The sequence below is a fragment of the Aythya fuligula genome, chromosome 7 (genome assembly GCF_009819795.1).
Source record: "Aythya fuligula isolate bAytFul2 chromosome 7, bAytFul2.pri, whole genome shotgun sequence".
In the NCBI taxonomy this organism is placed as follows: domain Eukaryota; kingdom Metazoa; phylum Chordata; class Aves; order Anseriformes; family Anatidae; genus Aythya; species Aythya fuligula.
This window is the reverse complement of record NC_045565.1, coordinates 15,506,250-15,523,934: the sequence shown is the minus strand read 5'-3', so window position 1 is coordinate 15,523,934 and position 17,685 is coordinate 15,506,250. Positions and strand designations below refer to the sequence as shown.

At 42.8% G+C, this 17,685-nt stretch overlaps 1 protein-coding gene across 2 annotated transcripts in view; it reads left to right on the top strand.

The window, feature by feature from the left end:
* Nucleotides 1–2,548, top strand: part of ADK (adenosine kinase) — a 278,657-nt gene extending 276,109 nt beyond the window's left edge. For both annotated transcript variants that reach the window (XM_032190900.1, XM_032190901.1), the window contains exon 11: nt 1,359–2,548. In XM_032190900.1, the coding sequence (XP_032046791.1) occupies nt 1,359–1,483 (125 nt within the window). In that variant the 3' untranslated portion in view covers nt 1,484–2,548. The remainder of the gene's footprint in view (nt 1–1,358) is intronic.
* Nucleotides 2,549–17,685: the final 15,137 nt, after the last annotated feature.

The following is a 17,685-nucleotide window of genomic DNA, read 5'->3' as shown; positions in this document are numbered from 1 at the left end:
GCCCTGACTGGGAGAGGTGCTTGGTTCTCTGTATGGTTTGCTGTTGGTTTGGGTGTCTGAGCATGGGGATGGGTGCCCACTGTTTTGCAAGTCTTAGGTTAAATTTCCCGTAATCAAGGGCAACAGATGTCATCTAAGCTTCCTTATCAGGTAAAAAGTTCTCACTTTATCTTCTCTATGAAAGTCTGTAACTGTGAACATAGGTAACATTTGTTTGCTATGTGCCTTCCCCTCTTTTGAGAACAACCTGCACGGTGACAGTTGTGTGGGGCTGTGGCAGTAGCCGGTAGGGACAGAAGGAGCTCTCTGCTGTAGGGAAAACTGCTGCTGTGTTTTATTTAAAAATATATGTGAGGCATTTGAGGTATTTGAGGAATCGGGATTCTCTCTGGAAAAGAGCAAAGATACTGGTAAATACTTTTGAGGTCACTAGTAAACATCAGTCATGCTAATTGTTGATTTACTTGTTGAGAGCTGCCCTGAGGAGAAGGACCTGGGGCTGCTGGTTAACAAGAAACTTGTCATGAGCAAGCAACGTGCGCTCACAGCCCAGGAAGCCAGCCACAACCTTGGCTGCATCAAAAGCAGCGGGGCCGACAGGACAAGGGAGGGGATTCTGCCCCTCTACTCTGCTCCCGTGAGGCACCACCTAGAGGCCTGCATTTAGTCCTGGGGCCTCCATCACAAGAAGAACATGGACATATTAGAAAAGTCTGGAGGAGGGCCACAAAGACAATCAGAGGGCTGGAGCACCCCTCCTATAAGACAGGCTGAGAGAGCTGGGGTTGTTCAGCCTGGAGAAGAGAAGGCTCTGGGGAGACCTCATTGCGGCCTGCCAGTGCCTGAGGGGCCTACAGGAGAGCTGGGAGGGACTCTGTCAGGGAGTGTGGTGGAAGGGCAAGGCGTAATGGTTTTAAACTGAAAAAGGGTAGATTTAGAATAGATGTTAGGAGGAAATTCTTTGCTGTGAGGGTGGTGAGGCACAGGACACGCTGCCCAGAGGAGCTGTGGATGCCCCATCCCTGGAGGTGTTCAAGGCCAGGCCGGATGGGGCTTTGGGCAGCCTGGTCTGGTGGGAGGTGTCCCTGCCCATGGCAGGGGGGTTGGAACCAGATGGTCTTTAAGGTTCCTTCAACCGAAACCATTCTGTGATTCTGCTTGAAGCCACCGACTGGAGACTTGAGGTAAAAACAACAGCAGCAGCACCCTAACTCAGCAAGTCACCTAGGCACAGTGCTGCATGTAAGCATGTACACACAGCTAGGCCAGCATTTCAGTGCTCTGCTCCGTGACAAACTGATGCACTCAAAAGATAACCATTTTCTTCCTTCTCTCTCTCTCTCTTGCTTTGTTCCTAGGCTTTCTCTCACAACTTGTCTACGACCGGCCAGTGACCGAGTGCATCCGAGCTGGACATTACGCAGCCAGCGTAATTATCAAGCGCTCAGGTTGCACCTTCCCAGAGAAGCCCGACTTCCACTGATACTGGTGAATTGGAGGGATCAACAGTAACTCCCATGTCGCCGTGGGATCGCTGCCTAATTTTTCCTTCTTCCCTTCCCTCACCTTTCCAATTACCTGCATCAACGCTTCTGTACTTCTGTTCATTTTATTCTAAACAAAATATGTATTTCTATGGTGTGTTTCTTTCCGTACCATTACCATGTCTCACTAGTCTTAACTTTTGGAAACAGTGATAAGTGAAGCTTTTTCTCCCATTGATCTGGAAAAAAAATGTTCTCTTGACGCAGTTTAAAAGAAAATCCCACGTATATGACACTGCTGATTAACACCAGTAAAATATTTCTATTGAATTACCTAGTTTTATCTAGCTGTGACCAAATCCTACACAACGTACTTGAAATCAACAAACCTGACTTTGTGTGTAACGTAATGTTGTAAACCAGGAATAGTTCTTTCTGTATAGTGGAGTCACAGTAGTGTTAAGACCACTTTTGAATATCCCAAGATTTTCCTTAACTGTTTGAGTGTACAAGTGTTTTGAGTGTACATCACATCCAGCCCAGCTTCCATGAAAGCAAGTAGCTATTTTGTCAGTAATTTAAGGAACGTGATCCAAAGCTGGTGCCGTGCATTCAGTGTTCTTACACTGATGCCAGTAACTTTGGGTCTGGCACTAACGTGAGAGCAGGTCCTGGTCACCATGCCGTAACTTCACATTGGGCTGTCAGGTGAGCCAGCAGCTAGGTACATGCAGTGATTTCAGGACAGAGGTGTGAGCTGCTGATGAAAATAAACATACAGCTAGATCCTGTCTCCTCAATGTGAACTCTCTGGAGACTGTATTTAATTAAGGTACACATAGTGAAAATGAGGTACAGAAATATTTATGCAGGATATATTGACAGGATATGCCAAACGGAATCTCTGAAACGCACATTTTTAAACTTTTAATTTACTTTGGATAATTAAGCAATATGGTGGATTTTATTTGTATTTACAGTATTCAAAGAGGTGATCTGATACTGCATTCATTACTTTGCTATGTAATTTGATACCGATAAATAAAAAAATTGTCGTACAGTAATTCCTGGTTTTGTATTGTTATGAATCCGGCATTCCTCCAAGTATCGTACTGAATCAGAAGCAGGAAAAGGGCTCTTAACCCACAGTACATGTTAGATCTCTGCATTTGATCCATGACTTTCCGTGTCCAGGTGGATGTTCAAGAGTGAGCTCAGCACTAAGGAAGGAAGGAAGGAACATCAGTGTTGTGTTTATATACCACGGGGAAGATGAAAAATTAATGGCTAGGGTTCATCAAAGAATGGTAAGCCTGCACAGTCAGGCTTCACATTTTACTGTAAAGCGCAGAACAAGGGACACACAGAGATCTATTGTTATCACACTGTTGGTGCATTGCATGGGGAGAAATCACAGCTGTGGTCCTGATTCCCTTCTTTCTTTGGCCCAGTACCTGGTTTGATGCATAGGAGAACAGGTTCTGTCTTCTTAGAGACACCTGGTGGGATTCCTGCAAGTATATCAAGAAGTTTCAAACCAGTTGAAAATCCTCATGGGGCCATGGAACCCTATCATCGCAGGTGCAGATCGCTGTGCTGTGAGTATGGACTGTTCTTCAAGAACTTGGGCTCACAGTTTCTAGGCGAAAAGCATTGCATGCACAGGCCTTGTCTATCTGTGGAGCTACTCGTGAACAGCTTTGTGCAAACTAGACTTGGCTGGTTTTTCAGCAGTACTACTCTCAAAGAACTTTGGACTTTTCACTTCTCACATTCTATCATAGGGGAGAGGGAGAAATATGCTGAAGTGAAAATGTAAGAGAAAACGAAACTGAAAGAGGCTACAGTACGTGGTCTTCAGCCTTTATGGGTTGATCAGAATAATGTTATTTTTTACATCACACAGTTATCATTTAATCCTTTAAATTGATATATCCATGCAGTATATTTTAATCAAGAAAATCTGAGAGGGGGAGGAAGGATGTGTTGCAGTCTCTGCTTTTAATGTGTGGTCACGTATGCCACACCATCCTTACTGCATGAATTTGGCTGTCAGTAAGGAAAGACCAATGATCTAGTGGTTAAATCTGCTGTTCCTTTGCTCTGTATCAGTGACACATTCCATTCCTTTCGTAAAAACTTTATCTATATCCTGGACAGATAATTATGTCTTATTTAAATTAGAATTTAAATATGTAAATGTTTTCTGCTGTAACAATGGAAATAAAAGACAACATAACTAGTGAAAAGGAAGGGAGGATATGTAAAGGAAGGGAGTCGTAACATAGGGTTTTTTTTCTTTCTTTATCTAGGCCGTTTCTTGTTTTCAATTCAGGATGCAAGAGAGCAAAGTCAGAAGTTCTGTTCTGAGCTTTTCCACTGACATGCTTGGTGAGCTTGGGCTCCTGACATTTGGCTCTGAATGTCAGCTACAGAGCATAATTTGAAGGCAGTGGGAGCAGCTGAGGAATAAACTACTACCCAATTCATGGAAGGGCATCTGAGTCTGACCTGCTCTATTTAACCATTCATTATTTCTCCAATATCTGTCAATGGATATGCCTTGATGATATATGGATACTTAGAAATGTATTGCCAAATCATGCTAAATAACTTGAACCTGTGCTGTCAAATTGCCTGGTGATTTCATTGAGAATTCTTTTCAGGATCTATACTCCTCTCCTGCTTCTCACCGATGAAGGTTTTTTTGTGTATATAATGGATAACGTTGTCATCCTTAATCTTCTTTTTCACATCTATTTTTTCACTGTTGTCCTCTACCAACTTCTTCTGCACAGGGGCATGTTAGAAAACTGGACTTCCTGAAAACCATATCATTGAAAGAATTGTCTGCAAGTGACATGCCCCATTGTCTCAAATCCCAGATGGGAAAACTGAAGTGAGCCTGTCACTGAGCTTGAGCCATCACTCAAACCCAAAGTTCTGAGCTGGGATACTTTCAGAAAAAACAGTAATGGAAATCCACCTCCATTAGCTGCTGGCCAAAACATGTTACCCTCACTCAAATAAAACTTCTATTTTGCTGGAAATAAGAGTGTGTCTCCTATGCATCATGCATTTTAGGCTTGATTTCATACCACATGAAGTGTATTCCAATGCTGCTGAAACCAACAGGCAAGGAAATTGGACAGTTGTTCACAAAGCCACATGCTAAAGAGCTGAGAATAATAAGATCTGGGAATCAGGAAATAAAGGTTATGTTTCCATTTCTGCAAGTGATTTACTTTGTTATTTGGGGCAGATCGCTTTGCTTTCTGAATCCGTTTCCTTCTGTAAAGAAGATGGTGGGCTCAATAAGGTGGTAAACTCAAAAGATGAAGCTGGTAGGAATTTGAGTATAGCAGTATGAGCCACGTCTCAGCCTGTACTCACTGCTGATCTTTTAGTTTTCCCTTTTGTATATGAAGTTAAAACTGTTTACCATTAAAATAGTGATAGCTGTTACTACTTGTTAGAGGGTTAAGACAAGGAAGGCAAAGATGAAAAAAGGAATGGAAAAAAGCTTTACTGTAAAATGTGCTACATGAAAATGACAATAGAAATGCACAGTGTTTTAAGATGACAAGTCTGGGAACAATCTTTAATTTAAAGGGTCTTATCCACAGTTTTCATAAAGAAATGTTAATTAAAAGTGTGATGACATGTTTGGGATTTAAAGGAAATCATTCTGCGAAGGATTTATAGCAATCACAGCTCCAGAGCATTAGGATTACAGATCCTTGTGCTGTTCCTTTTCAGTGATCATGTGATTGGCCTGTTGTTAAATATAGCTTCCATTTAGTGAATTGAGACAGGCATGGGAAAGGTAGGGATAGTTTCCCTCTAACCAGCGGGATTTCAGAGGTGTTGGAGATTATACATTTCATTAGTTTTTACATAAGATCAAAGGGAGAGAGGAAGTCTTAATTTGGGCACCAACTGCTACAGCCTGAAAGTCTTACAGATTAATGAAAAGTGAACATGTGCAGCGCTAACTGCTTGTATTAGAGCATGAGCCTATTGTTTTATATCTCACTAACTCATTGTTCTCTTCCTGGAGATAATTCTCACACTTAAGACCTTCTGAGATAGTTCTGTCTATTGTGAATAGTTCAGCAACCAACTGGCTCAGAGGTTATTGCCTAAGCATCTTTCCCTTGGTCTAATCCCCTGCAAGGGTTTTTCTGAGCAGTGTTGTTAATCTAAAATGACTGCTAACTGACTCCTGTGTCAAACATTATTCATTATGTGCTTTAAATGCTTCCTGCAGAGGCCAAAATAAATTTTGCTTTTTAAAAGCAGACCACAAGGAGTGCCTATATAGGATACCTCCAAAAAGATTAGACTAAAAATAGCAGTTAAGATGCTGAGGACACACACACACACACAAGCGCGTGCCACTGTACTCCAAACAAAGCTTCACAATTTAACCAGGGACACACAAAACGTACAAACCTCAGTCACCAAAACCTATTTTCACATAGATATGTCTATAAGCTATTCCTGTGGGAAAGAGCACACACCCTTGCAGGGCAGGAGAAATGCCTTTATAGAGCAATTGAATAACCTACATTATTAGAAAATTGAGGCCAAATAAACAGAAATGTAAAAAGCAATAATTCTTTTGTGTCTTTTTTTTTTTTTTCCCCAGGTGTCACTGGTGTTGGCATAAAGGGAGAGCTTTTTTTGTGTCAGTGCCACTGACAGGCCTTGCATGCGTAATGACAGTATGGGGAGAGAGACAGACAGATAGATTTGAATAGCAATAAGGTGGGTTTTCTTCCAGTGTGAAAAGAGCATGGGATTCATGTGTACTGAGATGAAGTATAGCCTTGCTGCACAGTGCAAATATTTAATGCTCTTCTAACTATCCCCTGGTTATTGGAGTGTGACAGTTAATAGCCATCAGCTGCCAAACCCAGTGAACAGTTTGGGTCCCTAAAAAGAAAATGAAAAGTTAAAAAATGAAGCCAAGTCAGACTAGAAACCTGCAAATCATAAATGTGCTATAGCTTAGCAGGCAGATCATCTCCAAAGTTCAGAGCAATGTCGACCTGAGCTGCTTCTCAAATGAGAGAAGGACCAAGTTCATCTGTCTTCTGGTCTGAGCTTTGCCATGTACTTGCAAGCAAGCGTTGGCTGGGCTTCCTGCTTTCCAAGGCCCTGTTACTCCCCAGTGATGTTTTTAAAGGAGACTGAATAAAGTCTGGAATGAAGAAAAGCAAAGCATTAGCATTACTCTGGATCAAATATCTCAAGCCAGTGGTGCAGCATAAATGCATAGAAAAATTGAAGAGCTCCTGAACTAAGTATGAGAGAAATCCTGTGCTTGGAAGTCCTCCTTCGCTATGGTGCCATGGAAATGTTAACATTGGTGTAAAATATTACCCTTAAAGAAGTATTACTGTGGAATCATAACAGCATATGGGAGTATTTCAAAGAACAGATTCAGCTTGAAAACTACCCGTCGTTCCACATATTTTTCTTAGTAATGCTAGAAGTAACACTTCACTGTGCTTAAAAATTGCTCTGTTTTTGAATGTCTCTTCTTTGGGTCCTTGGGAATATGCAATTTCCCTCTGCCCCTACATGTTTGCTGGCAGTTCTCATCGCGTGTCTGGAAGTGCCAAATGCAGGTGGTCAGACAGCCTTGCTCTCCAGGCTGCCTCCAGAGGAAAGGTTGGAGCAGGGGGCTGAAGCGCACCCGCAGGCACCTCTTCGATACAGGGAGGAGGCAGGAAGGCTGTAAGGCTGTTAGCCATCTAAAACAGGAGCTCTCCTCTGGCCTCTCCCCTAGTTTGTGTGCAGTTTTCACAGAAATGGAGGAGGAGGGAAAAGAAATAGCAAATAGGCAAATATATAAAGCAGTGAAATCTATATCCATCAGAAAAATGACTCGGGAGTTAATTACTCCCATCTCAGTTTCTTAAAATTACTTGGGTTGCAAGCTAATGATGACTCTCTTAATATTAATTAATACTGGTGATACTGCAACAAATCCCGTTGCTCACCTGCTGATTGGGTGGCACTTCCTTTAAACTACACAACCTTTTGCTTCCAGTGGATTGATCTCTCCCCTGAAGTATTGCCCCACAAACACACTTCCTGTCCCCAGTTAGTTTAAAAAAAAAAAAAATAATAATAATAATAAAAAAAAAATGTAGGTTTCTTAAGGGGTGAAAGAGTTACCAAGATTTTCCCCAAAATTAGATTAGATTGCTATCGAAATTCTTGATCCCACTTTGGATATATTTTCAGGGTTACCATCTATTGGTGGAACTATTAATGGCATTCAAGTAACTAACAGTATTTCATAGAATCATGGAAGCATAGAAAATCCCAGGTTGGAAGGATCATCGAGTCCAGCTCCTGGCTCCACACAGCACAACCCCAAAATCAAGCCATGCGTCTGAGAGCGTTGTCCAAATGCTTTCTGAACTCCAGCAGGCTCCGTACCATGACCACTTCCCTGGGGATCCTGTTCAATTTCTAGGGTTCTCCCATAAATCTCTCACATGGATAGATGTATTTTAGGCTAGCCTGTCCTAAAGCACAGCCAGCTGCTCTGGCTGTCTTGCAGGGTAAGGACAAAACAGTTTTCTATTCATCTCCCAAGGTCAGTACAAAAACAAACACATTTTATATCTGATAGTGAAAAGCAGTCATCAGTGCAACATTTGCATTCTGTAAGTGGCCACAGATTTCAAAAAATGAACACCCTGGATTTAGGAAAGGTTGTGCCCAGATACATAGTGAGTTGTGTGTATTATGAATACACACATGATACATTTAATTGCCTACAATTAGCAGTAAAACAGCCTCTTGAGGCTTGATGTTTGTTATGCACCACAGTGTTTCAGGACAATGCAAATTCACTTGCAAGAAACAAGATTTTTAGCACAGAACCCAGCAAGTTGAGCTTGGGAAAGGAAGAAACTAATTTGGAAAGACTTGTCATAGTACATTTACTATAGAAATCTATGCCAGCTCAGAAGTTAGCCCTTCTACCCCCCCCAGCAGCAGCAGCTTAAATTGGGCCGTAGAAGGAGTCTCACAGAGGAGGAAGATATTTGTGTTTCCCTGAGGCTCAGAGTTCTGCAGTGAAAAGACGCCTCACATCTTGTTGTCTCAAAGAAAAAAAGATAAATTGCCGTGTGTCTGGGTATTAACTTGCACAGTATCGGCTGTAGATTTGCAGTTTGGGTTGACAGGCAGAAGTACTGTATCATTCCAATCATTTTTTATATGACATATCTGCACACCTCTGCCTGACACAGTGTTTGCTTGTCCCTCTTGGTCCTGCCTGTAAAGTCACAAGCAGCACATTTTATTGATCCCAACCTTCTAACTTTTTCCTAATGTCCTCATTTTTCTGAAACAGGAAGTTGGGCAGCGATGGGGAGGACATTGCTCCTGTACTTCTAAACATACCTTCTAAGACAATTAGTTTCCCTCAAGACACTCTCACACTGCACTGAGCTGACGATGGAATTAAAGAAGAACTTCTTGATAAAAAGGCTAGTGAGATTTTTAATGATGCACTGTTATTTACGCCCATGTTTCATGCTGTAGGGAGATACCGACTGTGTTGAAACAGCAGGCAGCCCTACCAAAGGACTAGCCTCTTTCATTGGCTTTGATTCTTGTTCTTTAATTTTCCTTAGACACATCCTGCCCACATGCTAGTCCATTCTGATGCTGGGATACTGAATGGGATCTCAGTGCAGGGCATTTTACATTGCAGCTCCATATTGCATCAGATAAACTTGAGTCGTATACAGAGCAGCAAGGATCATAAGGTTTACTTCCTCTCCAAATACTGCTGGCAAAAAGGAAACAGACACAAATGTGTGTTGCACAGATCTCTTGCCTCTCAATTCTGCTCATTTAGCTCAGCTTAATGATTCTTTTTGGCTACCTCTTCCCTTCCAAACCATAGCTGTGAATATTCATCTTTAAAAGTAAAGAATCATAGAAGTGGGCCTTCATACAGGACTCTTGCCGGCTGCCACTCCTGCTGACAAAAAAGATTGCAAGAAGCAAGAATTTGAATAAAGGACAAACGTCACATATGCTGTGTGCTATGGAGGACAAATGCTGAATACAAAATATGTTTAATTGCTGAGTTAATTATCTCACTAAAGTCTAAATGTTGTTTTTCAGCACTCCTCCCCCCCCTCCCTCAGTTGTTTACTTTTATCAGTTAGAAAATAAAAAAATCAATGTCATGAAAAACATAATTATATTCCTACTAATCTGGAGTGTTTTCTCATTTGAGTACTGCAGTCTGATGCGTTTTATCACTTTTCATCAGATTATAGCAGTGGAAATTGCCAGCTAAAAGCTACAGCTCTAGAGCAGAAAAGGGGAAGAAGAAAACCCACCCCAGAGCCATGTGCCTTGCCAATCAAATCTTGTTCCTAATGACAAAGCTTCTGTGATTTCCTTTCTGACAATACATGAATAGCTAGTGAATAATTGGTTCAACAGGAGCTTCATTAAAGTCCAAGAGAGAAAACAGGATCTTTCATGTGAATAATTTGGAATGATTGGTAAAGATGAGGCATTATTATAGGATTGCCTTCTGCTCCACAGTCAGATATACACAGCCTCTTCCTTGCTGAAGTGTGAAAACATTTTGTAAATAGTTCTAACTACTCCCAAGTGGTGGGTGATCTTGCTACTTAGTGAGATGACTTTTTGGTTGCTACTGTTCCTGCATTAAATGCATCCATTCTTTACACAAATGATAAGAAAATGTGTTTTGTCCAAGGAGCCCGCTGAGGGCACATCCCCCCCACTCCCATTTTACAGGTTTTGGTGTAAGCTCCACCACTGTGGTGCAAAGGGTGGTGGCAGCGACCCACAGAAACCCAGACCCTGTGGATATGTGCCCTGGGCTGGGGGCTGACACCCTACAAAGACAGCCCAATTTTTTCATTTCTGATCAGGGCTCCCTCCTCAGTGACTGGAGCCTGGGCCTGCTGGGCCCAGCGTTTCTGCCTAGGGCCAGCTCACCTCCTGGCCTTGCTTGGGATCTCATGTGGCCCTAACTTGCCATTTGGGATCCTGAACTCTACATGTACCTCAAATGTTAACAAACAACCCTTTTTTAGAGGAAGCTGGACTGCCCTAGGGGGGTGACTGTGGGGCATGGACTCGCTGTGGGGAAACTCAGCAGTGCCAGGGCGGCCATCTTCTCCTCCCTTCCCCAGAGGATAATGAAGCCTTCTCTGGTGTGTCCCAAGGGGTGCAGCAGGTTGTGGTGGGATCCCTGTGTGAAGGCAGGTCTCAGAGCAAGCACACAGGACAAACCTTTGGTGAGAGTAACCATCCACCTGCAGTGGACACACACAGGCCCTCCTTCTCCAGCCTCTGCTTGTCTGACAGGAGGCAAAGTTCAGGGAATCGATTTTTCACCCAGTGTTCCCACTATAGCTCAGCAGCATTGTACTAATGCATGAAAACATACAGCACCTGCCAAAATTTGGTTAATTCCTGCCAAATTAATGACCATAATAAATAACTACAATATTGAATACGATCCTGCTCCTCCAGGCAGTGGGTAAAGCAGCTTTCCCAACTCAGAGGCTGTGGCCTGATACCAAGTGGCTGCTAGACATCTGTCTCAGAGCTGCAAAGAAGGAGGCTACATGTACCCAAGGCCATTCCCTGCAGGGTGGCTTAGGGAGGGAGAAGCAAATTTCTCTTGCTATGAGGGCCCATTTGTACAGACAACAGTTAACCAGCGTTATGCCTTTACTGTGGTGAGGTTCCTCACCCCTATGTGTGCTTGAAATGTGGAGCACTACACTATGCCTGCAACACTGAGGTTCTGTGGCGGGTCTAAAACCTTGGCAGACCTTCCTCTGCATTTTCTGATCTTACAAACAATGGCCTTGTTCATTTTCATGTCCTTAGAGACTGCTTTTTAAATCATTTAGCCGGTCTCTTTCTCTTTTCAGAGGTCTTCAGGTGGCTAGTCAGCACAGTGTGCTTGGCTGGCTTTAAATAGCCATGTCTGAGAGATGAGAACAAGTAGAAACAACATAGATATACAAAAAATGTCAACAAATTCAGAGCATGCATCAACAGTGAGCAGAATTCCTGTGAACAGTCCTGCCGTTCATTACCAAAAAGAAAATATTTGTCATCGCTCTTCCCCAGAATGTTTTTAAAATGGCAGCTGCTACCTGAGCTGGTATTTGGGTTGCTGAACAAGTGAGCATCATCGCAAGGAAATAAACACACAGGCAGGTGTGCAACCATGCTCATTTGCTGCTTTCTGAGGGCAGGAGAAGGGTGATGTAATTAGCAGACACATGTTTAAATTTTTAATTAAGAGTTTTAATGGATTATTCACTGCCTACCAGAACACACATGCTCTTACTTTCTCACTCTCCTGGGCTGGGTTCCTAAGGAAACCAGGCTTAGTCAGTCGCGCCGCCTGCCAGCCTTCCTTCCTAGTCAGGGTTGAGCTCTTTAGGGTTCATGGCAGGTCAACACCACTTTTGTGGTAAAATCATGACTGTGTCACAACACTGTGGTCGCAAAAGGCCTGAGCAGCTGCTGCAGAGTTCAGCCATAGGCACTAAAAGGCTGCTTCTGGAGCAGGGCCTCAGCCTGCAGCAAAATCAGCTGGGGCTAGGGAAGAAGAAAAGAGCATCAAGGCATGCTGACCAGAGTTTCCCTGGACTCTCTTTGACTTTCTGTCCAGAGGGGATTTTATTTTTTTTATCTCATGAAGGCTGCTGGCGCTGTGATACTCATTGTGGTGCTAGTGTGGTGAAGGTTTTGACTGGGCTTGGTTAAAAGGCCTCAAGGAACCTAACTGAAAGATTTGTGTCAGTGCTCATACAAGTTATTTTCTTCTATTTTATGAATTAATGGCATTTATTTCCAGGATTTCTCTATACTATTGGTATACAAAGGCTAGAGGACTAAACAAAAGAGTTCCCAAGGTTTCTAGCCCCGTCTTCTTATCTCTGAGAGAGGGAAAGCAATATAAGCCTACAAATTTTGCTGCTTCCGTGGGTCAGTAGTAAAAGTGGTAGGTTTGATTCCTGTCTGATTCCACTATTCTTGTTCTGCGAAGGAAAAAGGGTTGGCATTTTAGCTGAGATCATCAGTCTTTAAAAGCTGTGGAGCTTTTGAGAGGAACGGCCTGTCAGGGAGCAGCAAGGGCTGTCTCTTTGCAAGGGAAGGTGAACAAAGGCCCAGCCCCGCAGCCCCTGAGGGAGGCAAGCAAGGCAAGCCTGGCGAGGGTAACCACGATCGGGCACAGCCCAGTGAGCACCAGAGACGTCTACAGTGACGAGGCAGGACAGGTCTGGCTGAAGTCAGTCACAGGTCAAGGTCTGGGGTCAGAGCAACAGGATCAAAGCCAGGGTTAGGCATGGCTGTGACACAGCTGGAGCTCAGATGGGGAACAAAAACCGAGGCTTAGCCTAAAAGCAAGTCTTACTGGATGTGGTCTCAGTCCTGGCTGAGGCCTCCCCACAGTGCTGTATCCAACGCCAGCAAAGGAGCTGGGGCACCTCTCAGCTGCACTGCCTCTAAGCTGGCCCTGAGTCTTGGCAGCCAAATCCCCAGGACAGGGGACGCTCTCAGGGCCCTTTGACAGCCCCTGTCTCTGTGTGTTTGTTCTTGCTTAACTACGGGGGAGTAAATTGGAAAGTTGCCATGGAATGTGGAATGGTCCACATCAGCTTTAAAATCCATAATCTTCCCTTTTGGATTTAGGCTTGCCAAGTGTAACTGCTGCTTGTTGCTTCGTGGTCCAGCATATGTTTTTTCCAGCCCTGTAGAGTCTGAGGAAATCGTGAGGCTGCTCAGCACCTGCTGGTGCTGGTGAATATGCTGGTGAATATGGGATGGAGAGGACCTGGACACTAAGCAACACATGAGATGGATGACCACCTGGGAAGTCCAAGGTACAGTCAAAAATATTAAACTGCAGAAAGTGAACAGCCAGAAATGAAGTGCATTGTTACAATGAACAAGAATTAAAACAAAACCAACCAAACAACCAAACAAAAAAGACTTTTTTTTTTTTTTTTTTTTTTTTTTTTGCATATGCACATGCAGTTTAAACAGGAAAGCAATTTTACTGCTTCCCTGCATAAATGGTACAGAGTTGTTCCTGTACTCTCACAGCTACACAAACTCACCTACCAGGTGGACTGGGGTCTCACCTGAGATCTGAGCCCTCAGCCAGTCACACGAAGCACAGCATGAAAACTGTGAATTGCAAAGCACACTGCCTGGGAACTCCTAACACCAGACTGCAAGAAGATTCTTGTCCCGTAATTGGGATCTGAATATTTGTTTTGATTGTTTCACTGCAAAATACCTCAGTGAAGCTACAAAGGATAGATTTGACATCTATTGCTGACAGGTTTTCCTACAACATTCACCAAAGCTGTGTTTTGTGTGCCTTCTCTTCTGTTCTATTTACTACATTAATTATCCATGCATTAACACAGTTTACAATCACTTTCATTTATGTTAGCATTGCATTCTCACTTTATGGGTAACTTTGTTTATTAATTCCTTCCGCTGGCTTGCCTGAAGGTAAGGCTTTGTTCTGTACCAACACTGCCCTGTTCAACTGCAGCACGGTTCTCTGAACAAAGTCCATACTGGCAGCTGCTTTCAGAGGATGGTCTAGAGAGAGATGAACAGTTCTACTGCACTATCAGCTGCCATTGGTTGTTCTGCTTAGCTGCAAGGGCACAACATGCTTCTAAAGGACTTTCCCACACTCAGATTGGTATTTCTGTCAGAGCTGTTGTTTGAATGGACATGGTGAGTCTTGTTCAGACTCAGAGCTTGCTGCAAAAGGGTGCATTTCCACTTCAGTCAAACAAGACCCAGCCTGAGCCTGGTTGGAGAAACAATCTTAGCACGTTAGAACCTCACCCCCGCCCCCAAATCTCTTTTGTAGATAAACTAGTGAACACAAGTGTTGTAGGAGTGGAATGAAATTTTAAATGCTCTGACTGTGTTCTCAGCTTGCTTGGGGATTATAATTTTGGTCTGAATCTTGTTATTGCAGTTTTTCTGGTAATCTGCTTTGTTTTGTTTGTTTACATTATTTTAATAGCCTATATATAAACCCATAATAATGTGTCACTACACTAAAAGTATGTCATATGCATGTATGAGCATGTGTCTATAGTTTTATACAAATGTGAAGTTGCTCGGTTTTTAATATGAGTTGCCTTGGATTTTTAAATGTTATGCCAGCTTCTCAAGAACTTGCCCTAAAATAATTGTATTAATTTAAGGTTATGTTTATGGAAGAATTTTAAGACATAACTGTAAAATACTGCATAAAATGGGAAGTGTAAGGTACAGTTAGGGTTTTTTCTGTCTGTTTTAAAAATATATGAAATGGAAAAATGTCTGGGGAAAAAAAAAAAAAAAAAGAAAAAGAAGAAAGAAAAAAAAAAAATAAATCAGCATCTGATAAAGAAAATATGTTGTATAGAATTGAAATATGGACAATTCTTCCAGCTCTCCTTTCAACAGGAAAGCATATATCAAGAAATGAAATGAAGAAGAATGGGAATATTTGGCTAGACTTAAGGTTGGTTCTAATAACAGTTCTTCCAAAAAACTATTTGAATTCTTATAGCCAAAAACATTTGCTACTCTTTTTCCATGTGCAATTTTATAAATCAAAAGGTAATGGATATTGCTAAAAAGTCCTGAAACTCTATGGATGAGTTTTCCAGTGAACCTCCAAGAAACTGGCAAAGTCACAGGCCCTTAATTTAGTCTTGCTAGCACCAACACAGCACTTTCACAGAGTATTGACTTGATTGGAACTGCTCATGTACATAGATGTTTGCAGTGGGATTTTTGTGTATGGCAAATTCTTGCAGTGTAGAAGGTTTTCTTTTACCCAGCAGTGCAATATGCAAAAACACTCCACTGATGCAAAACTGAGCCCACTTAGCGTGGCTTATCATAGCGAAATAGCTTCATCAGTGGAAACACCCGGCATCCTCATACTCAGGATGTAATAAGCTCTCAGCGACATACAGAAGGGTTTGTAGGATCAAGTTATTATTTATATAGCATTAAAATCCTGCTCTCTGTGGCAGGTAAATGTGTGGCACTCTTCATTGCATTTGTTTATAAAGACAACCTAAAAACACAGCACATCTATGTATCAGGGTGTGTAAGCACTGATGGTCCTGACCAGCCTCACCTGGGGTCTCCCCTCTGCCCTTGCTCCTGCCCCTAAGTCCAGGAGCACCATTTCAGCTCAGCCCTAGGCTATAAAGCAGTGCTGGTTGCCAGCTCTGCTGCTATGCTTGTGCTTGTTGTGCTGTAGGCTTTATCTGGACTGTAGCTCATGGGCTAACTTCTCAGCTTGACCTTGGCCCTGCGTCAGCACCACGGACCTGCCTGGGGAGTCCTGAAGCTAGCACAGATCCTGATCTGTGGGCTGCCCAGCTTGACCTCAGAACCTGCGTCCTCACCACAAGCTTGCGTGGTAAGCTTGACTCACGGCTAAACTTGGTCATGACCACAGGGTCTGCCCTGTCCTGCTCCCCTGCTGCCTGCCCAGGTGTCCGCTGGGCCCCTGGTGCTGTGTGGGCAATTTGTCTGGGAGCAGGAGAATTAATTTAAGAGATTAGTTATGAATTATCAGGAAAACTAGTTAATAATGGAAACAGTGAGTCAGCACGCGTGCTGCCATTAGGTTGTGGCACATGAAGGATTTCTTGCATCATGTCTCAGATCTTGTTTCAGCAGTATGAAATATCGATCATGAATTAATTAGAAACAAATCATTGGAATGATCATAACATTGTTTTTCTTTCCATGAATGGATGCAACTCTTTTATCTCTGTCAGAAGAGCTTGAACCTGTCTCTGAATTCCATTTGGGGCCTCCTGAGTTTCAGATTCTCACTTATTAGGGTTTTTTAAGTTATATGTGTGGTTCTGAAAACCTCAGTATTTTAAATCTGTTTAGCAATGGCAGATAATTCTGCCTTCTTAAATATCTCTATAAGGCTCCCTGTGCGCCAGAGGAGCCTTGTACCTTGTGCAGCTGACAGGATGCTTGCAGCCCAGCACTGCAGCAGGGGCTGGGCAGAGCAGAGGCAGAACCATGAGCTAGAGGCACAAGCCCTGGGGAACTTGCCAGCTCCAGCTCTTCCTCAGTCTCTCTGATGCCCATCAGTTAACTAGCACATGGCACACAGCTCCCTTTTTGCTGAGAAAAGAAGGACTTCTGTTGCTGGCAGGCAGCTGCCAGTCTTGAAGTACCACTGCAGTCTGGAGTGCCCATTCTCTGGACTTTTGCCACAGGCACCTTTGTCAGAGGAATCTGGTATTTAGTGGTGCTTCGTGATGCATATTTGGGGTAGTTTTATTATTTCACTGAGTATTCTGTGGCCTGTCACATCTTTCAATCTAAAAAAAAAAAAATGTTCCTATACTAAGCTGCAACAGGTCATAAAGCTGTGTTAAAAAAAATGTAAGAGGCTGCTGAAATCAACTGGTGTTTAAGTCCATGTGGATCATGTAATGTCTATAAGATTTTTTCCAACAATGTGGAGCAGATGAGCTAAAAACAAAACAAAACAAAAAGCAGCAGCTCCCCCAAGGTCAGCTTAGAGTCATTCAAATCAAGCAGTCAGTCCTGTCTGCAAAGAACAGCACACTTAATATTGTTAGACTCGTGATGGAGATCACAGTGGTGTCGGTTCTCAGATCAAGGAGAAATAAAGGTTCGTGTTCCTGTCCCAAGAGAAGGCAATTGGTTTTGAAGGGTTGTCAGTCTCGAAATTTCAAATACAAACATGTACGTATGCCAGTAAAGTCAGTTTTCTGAATGTATGAATAACCTTTCTCCAGACTGGATTTTGCAGCACAAAAGCCTCTGAATGGCAGTCTGACACAACTGAATGTGTTGGTGTTCATTTGAATCTCTCAGCTAAAAATATTTGAAAACAGACTTAAAATAAGAGTAGTGAGTGGCTACAGGTTGCTAAATTGATTACTGTTGAGGAATATGGCAACTGCTTACCCTAGATAATTTGCAGTAAACACTAATAAAGGAGAAGAGTTGATACGGGACTATAATTGGGGCTGCAATGGCTTAAATCACAGTAGAGGGAGACTTACACTGAACATCAAGAAAAATCACATGGTTGCACAAGGTCTTCAGTCTATGAAAA